Consider the following 16,032-nt stretch of genomic DNA (forward strand, 5'->3'; position numbering starts at 1 on the left):
GGCTGGATGAGCTGCTTGTTCCTCGGATGTCGGTGAAATCCTCAGGCTTTCTGAGCTCCGAGGAGCAGCTATTCCTCCCTTGGAGGGAAAAGGCATGTCTTCTTGGCTTTGAAATTCCCACGTTGAAGCCATTTTTTTGAATACTTTTCAAATGCACCCTTATTTCCTCCTTTTAATCAATGATTTGTTCACCAGCAGTCAAACAACATGGCTTTAATGGCTGCTTTGGATCTTTCAAGCTATGTTCACAAGCAGCAAGGTGCACGTGTGTGTGTGTGTGTGTGTGTGTGTGTGTGTGTGTGTGTAGCATGGCCCAGATGGTCTCTGTTCCGCTTGGTCGACAGAGGGGCACCAGAGACCGCCCTGTCCATGCCTGCCACCAGATAGGGATAGTCCCGCTCGACACTTGTTACATGCAGTGAGGATGATCTCTCTATAACTGTGTGTGTGTGTCAAAGGTGAAAGACAGACAGAGTTACATACTTTGTTGTGTGAGGTCCTCCTCATGTCTAGGGACATCTGTAGTCCACAAGCAGACCCTCCAAGGTCAATGAGAAAGGTGAACCTGCCGAAGTCACTAAATGACCTGTTTAGTGGTAATTTAAACACAAGCATTATACTAACTAAATTAGATTAAGTCATACTTACTTAATTAATGTTATACTACATGTTATGAGGGGGTTATGGTATGTTGATTCTGTCATATCTCTTTCCAATGTACTGGTTGTTCTTGGTTCCAAGTGGGAGGCACTATTAGTGCATAATTGGAGTAGGAGCTAGGTGGTGCTGGAGCTGGGTGGTGCTGGAGATGTTTGATTAGTGAAAAGCATGAGCTGGCGCACATCCCAATAAGTTAGTAGAGGTGCTGACTAACAGAGAGTTAGCTGTAGGCTATAAAAATAGTTACACACTTTATATCAGGGATGGGCAACTTTGATGGGGGTGGATCTGAATTCATCATGAGGGGCCGTAGTTGCCCCCAGGTCTGCGTACCAACACATGCATTCGACCATGATTATTACGTTTAGATAACTGGTCGATAAAATAACTTTACCAATCTAAAAACTTGTTAGGTGACATGGCTTAATTGAGTGACTATCAGTGACTGACATAACAAGAGAAATACTTGGGATTCACATTTTGAAATTGCACGTTGTGTATTCTACTATTCTAACTTGCAACAGTAAGTTGAGACCTCGACTGAGTTTCCCCAAAAGTAAATATATGGTGCATTCGGAAAGTATTCTGACCCCTTCCTTTTTTCCACATGTTGTTACGTTACAGCCCTATTCTCAAATGTATTAAAAATATTTTTTTTCCCTCATCAATCTACACACAGTACACCATAATGACAAAGCGAAAAAGGTATTTAGAAATTGCCAAATGTATTTAAAGCAGAAATCCATTATTTACATAAGTATTCACACCCTTTGCTATGAGAATCAAAATTGAGCTCAGGTGCATCCTGTTTCCATTGATCATCCATGAGATGTTTCTACAACTTGATTGGAGTCCACCTGTGGTAAAGTCAATTGATTGGACATGATTTGGAAAGGCACACACCTGTCTATATAAGGTCCCACAGTTGACAGTCCATGTCAGAGCAAAAACCAAGCCATGAGGTCGAAGGAATTGTCCGTAGAGCTCAGAGACAGGATTGTGTCGAGGCACAGATCTGGGGAACGGTATAAAAAAATGTCTGCAGCATTGAAGGTCCCCAAGAACACAGTGGCCTCCTCCATTCTTCTATGGAAGAAGTTTGGAACTGCCAAACTGGGCAATCAAGGGAGAAGGATCTTGGTCAGGGAGGTGACCAAGAACCCAATGGTCAATCTGAGAGAGCTCTTCTTTGGAGATGCGAGAACCTTCCAGAAGGACAACCATTTCTGCAGCACTCCACCAATCAGGCCTTTATGGTGGAGTGGCCAGAGGGAAGCCACTACTCAATACAAGGCACATGACAGCTCGCTTGGAGTTTTCCAAATCGCAACTAAAGACACTGCCCATGAGAAACAAGATTTTCTGGTCTGATAAAACCAAGATTGAACTCTTTGGCCTGAATACCAGGAGTTACGTCTGGTGGAAACCTGGCACCATGTTGTGGGGATGTTTTGCAGGGACTGGGAGACTAGTCAGAATCGAGGGAAATAGGAATGGAGACCCTTGATGCAAACCTGCTCCAGAGCGCTCAGGACCTCAGACTGGGGCGACGGTTCACCTTCCAACAGGACAATGACCCTAAGCACACAGCCAAGATAATGCAAGAGAGGCTTCGGGAAAAGTTTCTGAATGTCCTTGAGTGGCCCAGCCAGAGCCCAGACTTGAAACCGATCGAACACATGACGTTCAGTCAATCTAGAAAATTTCAAGAACTTTACATTTTCTTCAAGTGCAGTTGCAAAAACCATCAAGCTGGCAAATGAGGTCCACCACAGGAAAGAAAGACCCAGAGTTACTTCTGCTGCAGAGGATAAGTTCATTAGTCACCAGCCTCAGAAATTGTAGCCCAAGTAAATGCTTCGGCGTTCAAGTAGCAGACACATCTCAACATCAACTGTTCAGAGGAGACTGCGTGAATCAGGCCTTCATGGTCGAATTGCTACAAAGAAACCATGACTAAAGGACACCAATAAGAAGGAAAGGCTTGCTTGGGCCAAGAAACACGAGCAATGGACATTAGACCGGTGGGAATCTGTCCTTTGGTCTGAGGAGTCCAAATTTGACATTTTTGGTTTACAACTGCCGTGTCTATGTGATACGCAGAGTAGGTGAACTGATGATTTCCGCATGTGTGGTTCCCACTGTGAAGCATGGAGGAGGTGTGATGTTGCTTTGTTGGTGACAATGTCAATGATTTATTTAGAATTCAAGGCACACTTAACCAACATTGTTACCACAACATTCTGCAGCGATACTCCATCCCATCTGGTTTGCACTTAGTCCCACTATCATTTGTTTTTCAACAAGACAATGACCCAACACACCTCCAGGCTGTGTAAGGGCAATTTGACCAAGAATGAAAATGATGGAGCTGCATCAGATGACCTGGCCTCCACAATCACCCGACCTCAACCCAATTGAGATGGTTTGTGATGAGTTGGACCCCAGTGTGAGGGAAAAGCAGGCAACGAAAACGTTTGACTGTGTTCCCTGTTTTAGGTCAGTTGGGATCACCACTTTATTTTAAGAATGTGAAATGCCAGAATAATAGTAGAGAGAATGATTTATTTCTTTCATCACATTCCCAGTGGGTCAGAAGTTTACATACACTCAATTTGTATTTTGTAGCATTGCCTTTAAATTGTTTAAACTTGGGTCAAATGTTTCGGGTAGCCTTCCACAAGCTTCCCACAATAAGTTGGGTGAATTTTGGCCCATTCCTCCTTACAGAGCTTTTGTAACTGAGTCAGGTTTGTAGGCCTCCTTGCTCGCACACGCTTTTTCAGTTCTGCCCATAAATGTTTTATAGGATTGAGGTCAGGGCTTTGTGATGGCCACTCCAATACCTTGACGTTGTTGTCCTTAAACCATTTTGCCACAACTTTGGAAGTATGTTTGGGGTCTTTGTCCATTTGGAAGACTAATTTGCGACCAAGCTTTAACTTCCTGACTGATGTCTTGAGATGTTTCTTCAATATATCCACATAATTTTCCTGCCGCGTGATGCCATCTGTTTTGTGAAGTGCACCAGTCCCTCCTGCAGCAAGGCACGCCCACAACATGATGCTGCCACCGCGTGCTTCACTGTTGGGATGGTGTTCTTCGGCTTGCAAGCCTCCCCCTTTTTCCTCCAAACATAACAATGGTCATTATGGCCAAACAGTTCTATTTTTTTTGTTTTATCAGACCAGAGGACATTTCAACAAAAAGTACAATCTTTGTCTCCATGTGCAGTTGCAAACCGTAGTCTGGCTTTTTAATGGCGGTTTTGGAGCAGTGGCTTCTTCCTTTCTAAGAGCACTTTCAGGTTATATCGATATAGGACTTGTTTTACTGTGGAAATAGATACTTTTGTACCTGTTTCCTCCAGCATCTTCACAAGGTCCTTTGCTGCTGTTCTGGGATTAATTTGCACTTTTCGCACCAAAGTACGTTATTCTCTATGAGACAGAACGCGTCTCCTTCCTGAGCGGTATTAGGCACTGAGTTTGAACTTAGGCCTTGAAATACATCCACCGGTATACCTTCAATTGACTCAAATTATGTCAATTATCCTATCAGAAGCGTCTAAATCCGTGACATAATTTTCTTGAATTTTCAAAGCTATTTAAAGTCACAGTCAACTTAGTGTATGTAAACTTCTGACCCACTGGAATTGTGATACAGTGTTTTTTTTGTGAAATAATCTGTCTGTGAACAATTGTTGGGAAAATTACTTGTGTCATGCACAAAGCAGATGTCCTAACCGACTTGCCAAAACTATAGTTTGTTAACAGGAAATTTGTGGAGTGGTTGAAAAACGAGGTTTAATGACTCCAACCCAAGTGTACGTAAACTTCCGACTTCAACTGTATGTTTGTTTGTGTATATTATATATCTTTTTTTTATCCGAAGTCCTTCAAAAGGGCCAAGGGGCTGATGTTGCTGCTCTGTATGTAATTAAAAATTACATTTAAAAATGTAATAAATTTCAACCTTTATTCAACCTTCAATAAATTTAACCTTTATTGAAGTAGGCATGCCAGTTAAGAACAAATTCTTATTTACAGTGACGGCCTACCTCGGCCAAACCTGGACGACGCTTGGCTAATTGTGCGCCTTCCTATGGGACTCCCAATCATGGCCGGATGTGATACTGCCTGGATTCGAACCAGGGTCTGTAGTCACGCCTCTAACACGAATATGCGTTTCGGCATCACTTGGTGGTGTTAGAGATGGCAACACTCACATTTTTGATGCATGGAGGAAACATAATCAATTCTGTGCCAGAAAACATGCAAAAACCTTGAGTTTTTTTTTATTTTTTATCATTTTGTCCTCTGTTGTCTGTGTGATGGTCAGAAACATGTATTATGTTGTCTTGTGTTTAGTCTCATCCTTTTTCAAGGAAGAGAGTTGCACTGCTGAAGTCAATAAGATTATTTGCCGGTTGCTCTCTGCTTTATGTGTCTTCTTTGGAAGTCTGTGTGTCTTGCGCGCACGCTTTTCTGAAAGAACATATGCTGCTGTTCGTTGGAGTGTGTCGGGGGGCAGCCGGCACGTGTCGGCTCAGCAACGGGCAGCTGGTGTGTGTGTGTGTGTGCATGGGAAGGGGGTCTCCATCACCCCCATCACCCGAGAGCAGAATCCTGCCTGACTGATGATTAGAGTCAATTGGAGTGAGTGAGTGAATGAGTGATTATGTGAGTGGGCAGGGCAGACCCAGCTAGACAGACAGAGGGCAGTGTTCACTATTCAGTGTTGAGTGCAGATGGTGTCGGAGGGAGTCTTGAGGAGACAGCCACACTGACAGAAAGTCATCATGATGGGTGAGTGTGTGTCCTGGAGAACAACATCCACTCTGATAAGCACTGTGGTTGAAGGGGATTTTAAGAAAGAACATTATCTAAAAAAAAATGGTTGTTGCGTAATTAGTTCTGTCCTTTCCGTTTAAAAAAAAATATATATATATTTTTTTCAGACAATGGTGAAGATTGGAGATAAATTGTAATTAGGAGGGTTGGATAGAAAGTGGTGCATGTAAGAGAGGACCAGTTGAGTGAGCTTTTGGATGAATGTGTGGTCCAGAAAGTCTGTAGCACTACCTCTTAACCAGACTGCTACTAAAAACACATTTTCTTAAGTATTGCAAGTGCAGATGGATGGTAGAGGGTGTTCACTTCAAATATATATATGTATGTATCTATATGTGTGTGTAAACTTCTGACCCACTGGAATTGTGATACAGTGCATTTTTGTGAAAAAAATCTGTCTGTGAACAATTGTTGGGAAAATTACTTGTGTCATGCACAAAGCAGATGTCCTAACCGACTTGCCAAAACTATAGTTTGTTAACAAGAAATTTGTGGAGTGGTTGAAAATACAAGTTGTGCATGGTCTGGACAAATAGTGTAAACAAATGAATACATAATTTAAATCCATAAGTTCTATTTGTCATTTAGTTGTTCATGGTTTTCCAAATGTTTCTTTTACACAATCTGACTTATAAACTGGAATAGGTGTATATTTGATGTGTTTGAGTAGAATAGAGAATGGAAAACGTGCCTTTCATTATGATGGTCTGTTAGTGAAAGCTGTCTGTACTTATTGTGGTAGAGATTTGATGATGAGAGAGAGCCAATTGCCTAGATGTTTTTTTCCTAGGTATCTGTGCTCAATCATACTCACTGACTTTTGTCCATTCGTTTTCACATTTCTCTGTAAAATGCGACAATGGTACAGTTTTCCACAACAGAGTTTGTTGAGCGTGGTCTCAACCGGTGTTCCTTGTCATGGTTTATTGTTTGATCAGTTGCTGTTTCTTTCTACTGGTTTTGTATCCATTGCCAAGCCCTGTAGGGAATGAGAAGATGTTGGTGTGAGGTAGAAGGATGTAAACTGGAGATCTTGAGGGGCTCAATCCATTGGAACATGAGGATAGATGGATCATCGGGCCTCGGAAATTGAGGTGGAAAACTCTCATGGCAGTTCATTTTGACCTCTCTTGTTGTCCCTCGCTCCCTTTTCATCGTTCTCTCTCTCAAGTGAAGGCTAACTGTGTACCCCTATTGGCTGTCTTTCAATGCTGTGTGTCCTCGCTGTATTTTTATAGTTTTTCCCCCATTACTGTACTGTAGAATATTACACCCGGAGTAGCAAAATAGATATTCGTTATTTTCTTGGTTTGTGGAAGTATATAAGCAGTAACACTGAACGTCATGGTTCATGGTTACTTGGTTCTCATTCATTTCAATTTGTTTCACGTCTCTTTTTACGCCCCCCTGTTTTTTCCCCCAGGTTGTTCACGAGTATTTACAGTTTATCCACACTTTTGTTTAGTTTGTACATTTTTACTTCACATTTGTTTCAGTTTTATATGGCTCGTACTTGAATATTGTGTTTTTAAAAAGTATACTCTTTGACAGTAGGACGTCCAGTTTCTTTTAGTTTAAACATTCTTTTCTTGAGTTCCTTTGAATCCACACATTGATGAATAGGGTTAACGTTATCCCAGGTATCTGAAACCCATGGTTGGATGAACAGGAGCCGTCAGCAAATTCTAGATTCTCCACAAATTCTTCCCTCCAGAGTGGACGTCAGCTAAACCTTAATAGCAAAATAGAAACCCAGTAGGTCCTCTTCTCTCAAAGACAATCAAAAGAGACAGATAGCAGAACTAACTGCGTCAGCCTTACTTAACCAGCATCTTTTAGTGTTTCTGTCAGAGAGCCACCACCAAGGGGGAGCGGGGCACGCTTGGTGACATCAGCCCACCAAGGGGGAGCGGGAGACGCGTGGCGACATTAAACCAAAAGGGGGAGCGGGGGACGCGTGGCGACATTAGACCAAAAGGGGGAGCGGGGGACGCGTGGCGACATTAGACCAAAAGGGGGAGCGGGGGACGCGTGGCGACATTAGACCAAAAGGGGGAGCGGGGGACGCGTGGTGACATTAGACCAAAAGGGGGAGCGGGGGACGCGTGGCGTCATTAGACCAAAAGGGGGAGCGGGGGACGCGTGGCGACATTAGACCAAAAGGGGGAGCGGGGGACGCGTGGCGACATTAGACCAAAAGGGGGAGCGGGGCACGCGTGGCGACATTAGACCAAAAGGGGGAGCGGGGGACGCGTGGCGACATTAGACCAAAAGGGGGAGCGGGGCACGCGTGGCGACATTAGACCAAAAGGGGGAGCGGGGGACGCGTGGCGACATTAGACCAAAAGGGGGAGCGGGGGACGCGTGGCGACATTAGACCAAAAGGAAACTAAACACAACAAAAGGAGGAGGACAAAAGCTCCGGTGTTTCCCTAGAGTGAGGAACAAGAGGATTAGGCAGATGTTTTTTTGGAGGGAGAGAGTTTGTGTGTGTGTGCGTATGCGCACACGCGCGCTTCCATTCTGATGCGCAAAGGTCCAGCTCGGGACCCAGGCGCCCTCTGCTCAGCAGGGTATAAGCCCAAATACAAACAAGGTTTTGGGCGGAGAGGGGGCAGAGGGGGCCCAGAGGGCAAGAAACTTATGAGGGATGGGCTCTTCTTTTCAACAGGGTCTCCCTAGACAGCACTCAGTTAACCCTGCTACCCAGGTGGGGGAGGGCCATGGCTGTGTGTCTCTGTGGGGGTTTGGCGCGTGTGTGTGTGTGTGAGATTCTTTGACAGAGATTTTTGTGAGTGATGGGCAAACGTGTGTCGGAGTAAAGAGAAAGGAGGGAGGTAGAGAGCCTATTGCAGAACATAATGTATGTGATTATGAAGCAGGATGGCTAATAGTGTGACCACAGACACACACACACACACACTGTCCTATTTGATTCGCACAACATACGACTTCTAAGTTGACTTGTCTGCTTTATAGTGACCATTTCTTGTGTTGCTCAATTTTATATTGGATATATTAAGCCTAAGCCTCACTGCAACAATGATAGTATCGCCTTTGTTTTAGTAGGGATCAAAACAATTAAAGTACAAATACATCTTGGAACAGAATATCTTTAAACAACACATTCTATATTTAATGAAAAGTGCTATATAAAATATATTTTTTTTTACTCCTGCCTCAGAATTGTAAAGCCACTGAATTTGTGTTTCTGCCTAACAGCCTAGCTACTTAGGCTGCTACAAAGCTGAGGAATGGAGCTGGAGAAATGTAACTAAATTCATAGTGTGAAAGTCTAAAGTCCATCTCTCTTCCCAGGCTTCTATGCAGACCACGGTCTCCATGCTGAACCGAGCGATGGGATGGGTAAGTGAAAGACTCCTTTTTTCACTAGAATATATTCAGCACAGAGATCCAATCTGTCGTGTGTGTGTGTGTGTGTCTACCGTGCTTCTACTTGTTAAATTGTAATTTAACACACAGATTCGATTTGAATTACAACCTGAGTATAATGGTTCACTGTGGTAAATTACATTTTGTCTGGTGAGGGATTGTAGTTGCAGTAGTCTAACTGGCACCATCTGGTGTTGAGTCCTAATTGTAGTTTCTGGTTACCTGTGTTGGGGGAGAAACTCCAGTGATTACAAGATCTTTCAACTTATTTTCAAAGTATTTTGCTCATAGGGATACTTTTTAAAACCTGTTTTGTAATGTAGCACAAACCTTTTCCTCAGATAGACGGTGGTATTTCTCTGGTCTCGCTACTATGTCAATTTAAGGCAGCCGCCCGCACCTTTCCCGATTCTTAGGGGTTGGGTTAAATGCGGAAGACACATTTCAGTTGAAGGCATTCAGTTGTACAGTCTGACTAGGTATCCCCCTTCCCTTTCCCTATCCAGTGCCATTCTGTATTGTCATGCAGAACTGTAGCTCACAACTGTGTACAAAGTGAATGTGTATCTGCTGAATGTGTATTTGAGTCCTCTGAATCTCTCAAATGCAATCCATAATAAGTAGCACAAGGTGATCAAATGTGAAAACAATCTGCATACATTTTTTTACTTTTAAATGAATTCTATATTTTCAATGATTAATGGGTATATATATATATATACCCATTAATCATTGAATATATATATATATATATATATATAAATATCTTCTAAATGCCACATGAGGTAAGTTCATCATTCATTCATTCTCAGAACCCCAAAAATGCACTGCATGAATTAATTAATGCAATTTTATTTTCGTTTCCAATTGACAACCCATCCCTTATGGGATGACTTGACACATAAATAAACATTAGAATAATTCACTGCATAATGCGTTCTCTGCATTTTAACTTTAATTGTAAACACATGTTGTAAAAACTCAAAACATTGTTTAAACTACAATTTGTATATAATCTTTGCATCCGTAGCTCTGTCTATGATTGGTTACTTTTCTCCAGCCCCATCCCTCAGCTGTTTACCAAAATAGTGACAGGGGGGCCTCTTTTTTTTATTGTAGTATCTTGTCCCTTTAAGAATGCACCCTCATCAGGTACTCCTTGGTTTGTGTGAACCGCCTGCCCTTCTGTAAACTTGATTGATTTTCTCTGCAGTGGTGCTATTCTATTGATGTTTAAAATCAAATCAATTTAATTTGTCATATATGCTGAATACAACAGGTGTAGACTTGACTGTGAAATGCTTACTTACAATCCCTGTCATAACAATGCATAGTTGAAAAGTTAGAAAATAGTACCACAATAAATAACAATAACGAGGCTATATACACGGAGTACCGGTACTGAGTCAATGTGCAGGGGTACGAGGTAGTTGAGGTTTCTCCATGGAAGGGTATGGAGGTTACTCAGCATGAGCTTTGTTCAAGCTTTGTTCCTCCCTTTAGGTAAAAACCTTGACCATTTAGTTCAAAAGGAGATTGTGAGGTATCAAAGATTTTAAAATCAAATTCACTATTATCTACTACGGTACAGTACCTTCAGAAAGTATTCATACCCCTTGACTTACTCTACATTTTGTTGTTACAACCTCAAAATGTATTAAATAGTTTTTTCCCACCCATCTACACACAAGACCCAATAATGACAATGTAAAAATATGTTTTTAGATTTTTTGGGGAATCGTATTGAAAATTAAATACAGAAATATCTCAGAAATATCTCATTTACATAAGTATTCACACCCCTTTGCTATGACTCTCCAAATTGAGCTTGGGTGCATCCAATTTCCTTCACTCATCCTTGATGACAACTTGATTGGAGTCCACCTGTGGCCAATTCAATTGTTTGGCCATGATTTAGAAAGAAACACACCTGTCTATATAAGGTCCCACAGTTGACAGTGTATGTACGTACAGAAACTATAACATGAAGTCCAATGAACTTTCAGTAGATCTCAGAGAGAGAATTGTGATGAGGCAGATATCTGGGGAAGGGTACAAAACTATTTCTAGAGTGTTTCCACGAGTACAGTGGTCTCCATTATTGGGAAATGGAAAATAAATATGGAACTACCCAGACTGCCTAAAGCTGTCTGTCTGACCAAGCAGAAACCGGGCAAGAATGACCTTGGTCAGGGAGGTGACCAAGAACCCAATGACCACTCTGACAAAATGACAGAGTTCCTTGGCTGAGATGGGAGAACCAGCCAGAAGGACAACAGTCTCTACACCACTTCACCAATCTGGGCTTCGTGGGAGAGGGGTCAGACGGAAGCCACTCCTGAGAAAAAGGCGCATGACCGCACACCTGGAGTTTGCAAAAAGACAGGTGGAAGACTGAGCGCATAAGGCAAAAGGTTCTGGGGAATGATGAGACAAAAATGTAACTCTTTGGCCTGAATGCCTAGCACTATGTCTGGAGAAAACCAGGCACAGCTCATCACCCATCTAACACCATCCCTACCGTGAAGCATGGTGGTGGCAGTATCATGCTATGAGGATGCTTTTCAGCAGCAGGGCCTGGGAAACTGGTAAGGATAGAGGGAACAATGAATGGAGCCAAATACAGGCAAATCCTTGATGAGAACCTGCTTCAGAGTGCAAATGACCTTAGACTGGGGTGAAGATTTACACTATGTTCAAAAGCTTTGGGTCACTTAGAAATGTCCTTGATTTTGAAAGAAAAGCTAGATACAATTGTCCATTAAAATAACATCAGAAATACAGTGTAGACATTGTTAATGTTGTAAATGACTATTGTACCTTGAAAAGGCAGATTTTTGTTATTTTTATGGAATATCTACATAGGCATACAGAGGCCGATTATCAGCAACCATCACTCCTGTGTTTTGGGTTTCAGAAGAAAGTTATTTGTTTCTGGCCATTTTGGGCCTGTAATCGAACCCACAAATGCTGATGCTCCAGATACTCTACTAGTCTAAAGAAGGCTAGTTTAAATGCTTCTTTAATCAGACAACAGTTTTCCGCTGTACTAACATAATTGCAAAAGGGTTTTCTAATGCTCAATTAGCCTTTTAAAATTAAAAACTTTAATTAGCTAACACAACACATGGGAACACAGGAGTGATGGTTGCCTCTGTACGCCTATGTAGATATTCCATAAAAAATCAGCTGTTTCCAGCTACAATAGTCATTTACAACATTAGCAATGTCTACACTGTATTTCTGCTCAATTTTATGTTATTTTAATGGACCAAAAGTTAGCTTTTCTTTCAAAAACAACATTTCTAAGTGACCCCAAACTTTTGAACAGGAGTGTACATTCCACAGGACAATGACACAAAGCATACAGCTAAAGCCACGCAGGAATTGCTTCAGAACAAGAGTGTGAAATTCCTTGAATGGCCCAGCCAAAGCCCAGACTTAAATCCCTTTGAAAATCTGTGGAAAGACTTGAAGATTGCTGCTACATCTAACTTAAAAGACCTTGTGAAAATCTGCAAGGAAGAATAGGAGAAAATCCCCAAATCCAGATGTGCAAAATTGATAGACATACCCAAGATGACTCAAAACTGTAATCATCGCCATAGGTGCTTCTACAAAGTATTGACTCAGGGGTCTTAATGCTTATGTAAATGAGATATTTATGTTTTTATTTTCAATACATTTGCAAACAGTTCTATAAACATGGGGTATTATGTGTAGATGGGTGAGATTGTTCTAAATTCACTTTGAATTCAGACTGTAACACAACAAAATGTGGATTAAGTCAAGGGGAATGAATACTTTCTGAAGGCACTGTATTCTAGTTAAAGCCCTCCATATCAATGTAACTTTATTCATTAGAGTTAATCAATTTACATTTGTCAGAATATTCTAAACTTATAGCAGCTATAAAGAGAGAATTTGAGCGTGAGTTGAAAACATCAAAACAACGTTTCCCAACGTACTCTGGTAGTTTGGGTGTGGTAAATTGTTGTAACACTTTCTGAAAGGACTGTACATGTTAGTGTGTAGTTGTAGGCCTTGTTGTAGGCCTCTACTGTTAGCACTTTCCTAGATCATCTATCAGTATGGATTTAATTCAACTCCCGAGTGGTGCAGCGGTCTAAGGCACAACATCTCCGTGCTAGAGGCGTCATTACAGACCCTGGTTCAAGGGGAGGGTTTGGCCAGGGGTAAGCCGTCATTGTAAAATATATGAATTTGTTCTTAACTGACTTGCCTCGTTAAATAAAGGTAAAAAACTGTTTCATCACTCTTGTAGAATTCACATGTGTTTGGAGACTGACTGAGATCACCGCTAGGGGGAGGCATACCACTGCTGGAGTCAAAGAATGAAAGCTGCACTCACATGGGCCAGGAGAGAAACAGTCTACTTCAGAATCCTCAGTATGGCAGTTATAGGACATCAATGTTTCACTGAAGAATAAAGAATGAATATAGATATAACGAAGAACAGCTCACATGTCCTCAGACATTGCTTGTTAGTCTTGCTCGTCATCTTAAATGCCTCTTATAGCCTTTCCCTTTGGACAGTTGGGATACTTTAGGTCCATTCCAAATGACATGAGAGACAAAATACCTTCAATAATCAGTTGGACAAAAAATGATTGATGTTACTATTGCACTCTTAACGTGACCCTGAGCTAGCCCTCTCCATCTCCTCTGTATTGCTTCTGATCAGTGCTGCAGTTCTAATCTCCTACTAGGTGGCATAGCTGAGCTAACCAGTTAAGACATAAATACATAACTAAAAAAACTAATGGATGAGCAATGGAATGGAGATTTCTTATAGGGGTAGAGGAGGATGGAAGGGAGTGAGGGCTTAAGATGAGGAGGAAAGAAGATGAGTAAGAGAGTAAAGGAAGAGGGTGAGAGAAGGACAGGTGGAAATAGGAGTGCAGGAGGAGAGATGGTGTGTGTGTATGCACGTGTGTTTGTGCTCCTACACGTGTGTGTGAAGGGAGGCGTTTGGCCCAAGCGGGTGTGAGGTGAGCGCCTCACAGGGGTTGTCAGGTGTCCGGACGCATTTGGCCAGGCTGCGTTTCCTCTCCGTCATGCTGTCACGCCGCGTTAGGCCCCCGTCAGCCAACCAGGGCCCATAGCCACAAAGGACTGGCATGACCAACCACCCACCGCTACCCACCGCATGAGTCTCCAACCATAGCTGTGTCTTTCTTTCTTTCTTTCTCTCTATTTCTCTCATTCTTTCTTAAATCATTTTTCTTTCTTTCTCAAATTATTTATAGTTTTTTCTTTTGGTCCTTCTCTCTCCCTCCCCATCTGTCTTTCTTTCTCCTTCTGTTAGTCGTTACATATTTCTCTCAATCTTTTTAATTTTCACTGTCTCCCATTTTCTCTCCCAATTACTTCTCCCCACATTCTCACTTTATCCTGTCAGTCTTTCTTTCTTGACCTTCCACTTTCTCTCTCCCTGTCTCCCTTCTCCACTGAGAGAAAGTAGGGCACCCTAGGGCATGGGGGGGGGGGAGACTGTGACATCCACAGCTGTGGGTGCAAACTGACCCTCCACAGCCTTGGGTGCAAACTGACCCTCCACAGCCTTGGGTGCAAACTGACCCTCCACAGCCTTGGGTGCTAACTGACCCTCCACAGCCTTGGGTGCTAACTGACCCTCCACAGCCTTGGGTGCTAACTGACCCTCCACAGCCTTGGGTGCAAACTGACCCTCCACAGCCTTGGGTGCAAACTGACCCTCCACAGCCTTGGGTGCTAACTGACCCTCCACAGCCTTGGGTGCTAACTGACCCTCCACAGCCTTGGGTGCTAACTGACCCTCCACAGCCTTGGGTGCAAACTGACCCTCCACAGCCTTGGGTGCTAACTGACCCTCCACAGCCTTAGGTGCAAACTGACCCTCCACAGCCTTGGGTGCAAACTAACCCTCCACAGCCTTGGGTGCAAACTGACCCTCCACAGCCTTGGGTGCAAACTGACCCTCCACAGCCTTGGGTGCAAACTGACCCTCCACAGCCTTGGGTGCAAACTGACCCTCCACAGCCTTGGGTGCAAACTGGTAATTCACAGCAGTCAGAAGCAATGTGCTCAATGTGGAATCTATCAGGCTTATTTTTGTTTGTGTCAAAGTTGAAATAAAAACTCTGTCACACACAAGCTTTATTCTAATAATAATTGTCACAAATGTAGCTGTCCCGTCCTGGGTATACATAGTATTGTATACGTTTGTTCTACCCAGCCCGAACATACATCAGGAGTATTAGTGCTGTGTCACGTTTTTTTTTTTTTGCAGTATTTTGCATTCCCACGACTGGATGAATTTTTTTCAACTACAGTCCTTTCATTCCTGAAACAGCCATGATATCTTCCATTCCCGTATCAGTGAAAATAAGGGGTCAAGAGGTGCAATTGAAGCCATAGGCAATGGTGTACACATGAACAGACACACAAAGACAATGCATCTCTTACTTCAAACGTCTTTGACCATCTGAACTTTTGACCAGCGCTATTCCCACAGGCTTGCTGCTGTCCTTTCACAACAGGGTGACGGTTAGGTTAAGGGTTGAGAGTCCAATGTTAAGGTACAGGTTCACATGAAGTTCAAATGTTCTTCTCTCTTTCTTTTCCAGTCTCTCTTCCTTACCCCTCCTTTTACTCTCTCGTTTACTAGGTCGGGGGGGGGGGGCAAAGGTTAGTAGTTTTGAACCTCCGTATCTCCCGTCACCTGTGACACGCACGCACGCACACACACACACACACACACTGGGTAGATTAGTGGTCGCTGTATACCTTTGGGAGGCAGGACTAACTGAAGCAGTAGGGCCAGGGGGGGAGGGAGTTGACCCCACCCCCACCCACAGAACTGTAAACTCTCCAGGCCACAGAAAGGGCAGCATTGTTGGTCCTGAGTGGAATAATAGATTTATGGCCCAGGGCCCAATTAGGTTGTAAAATGGAACTGTGGCTTTCAAAACACCATCTTCTTTGACCCTTCCTCTCTCTCTGACTCACACACACACACACACACACACACACACACACACACACACACACACAACCCACTGACCGCCGTAACCCCTCTTTCACCTTTTCAACTTTACCCATGATGCCTCTGGGTTGGAGCCAG

The 16,032-nt window shown here is 43.0% G+C and overlaps 1 protein-coding gene across 2 annotated transcripts in view; it reads left to right on the forward strand.

The window, feature by feature from the left end:
• The window catches only part of LOC110523216 (nuclear receptor subfamily 6 group A member 1-A), a 180,810-nt gene that overhangs the window by 29,089 nt on the left and 135,689 nt on the right, over nt 1-16,032 (forward strand). For both annotated transcript variants that reach the window (XM_021601715.3, XM_021601716.3), the window contains exon 2: nt 8,832-8,879. In XM_021601715.3, the coding sequence (XP_021457390.1) occupies nt 8,832-8,879 (48 nt within the window). The remainder of the gene's footprint in view (nt 1-8,831; nt 8,880-16,032) is intronic.

This window comes from Oncorhynchus mykiss, chromosome 5, assembly GCF_057628025.1.
Source record: "Oncorhynchus mykiss isolate SJ-2025 chromosome 5, ASM5762802v1, whole genome shotgun sequence".
NCBI classification, from domain to species: Eukaryota; Metazoa; Chordata; class Actinopteri; order Salmoniformes; family Salmonidae; genus Oncorhynchus; species Oncorhynchus mykiss.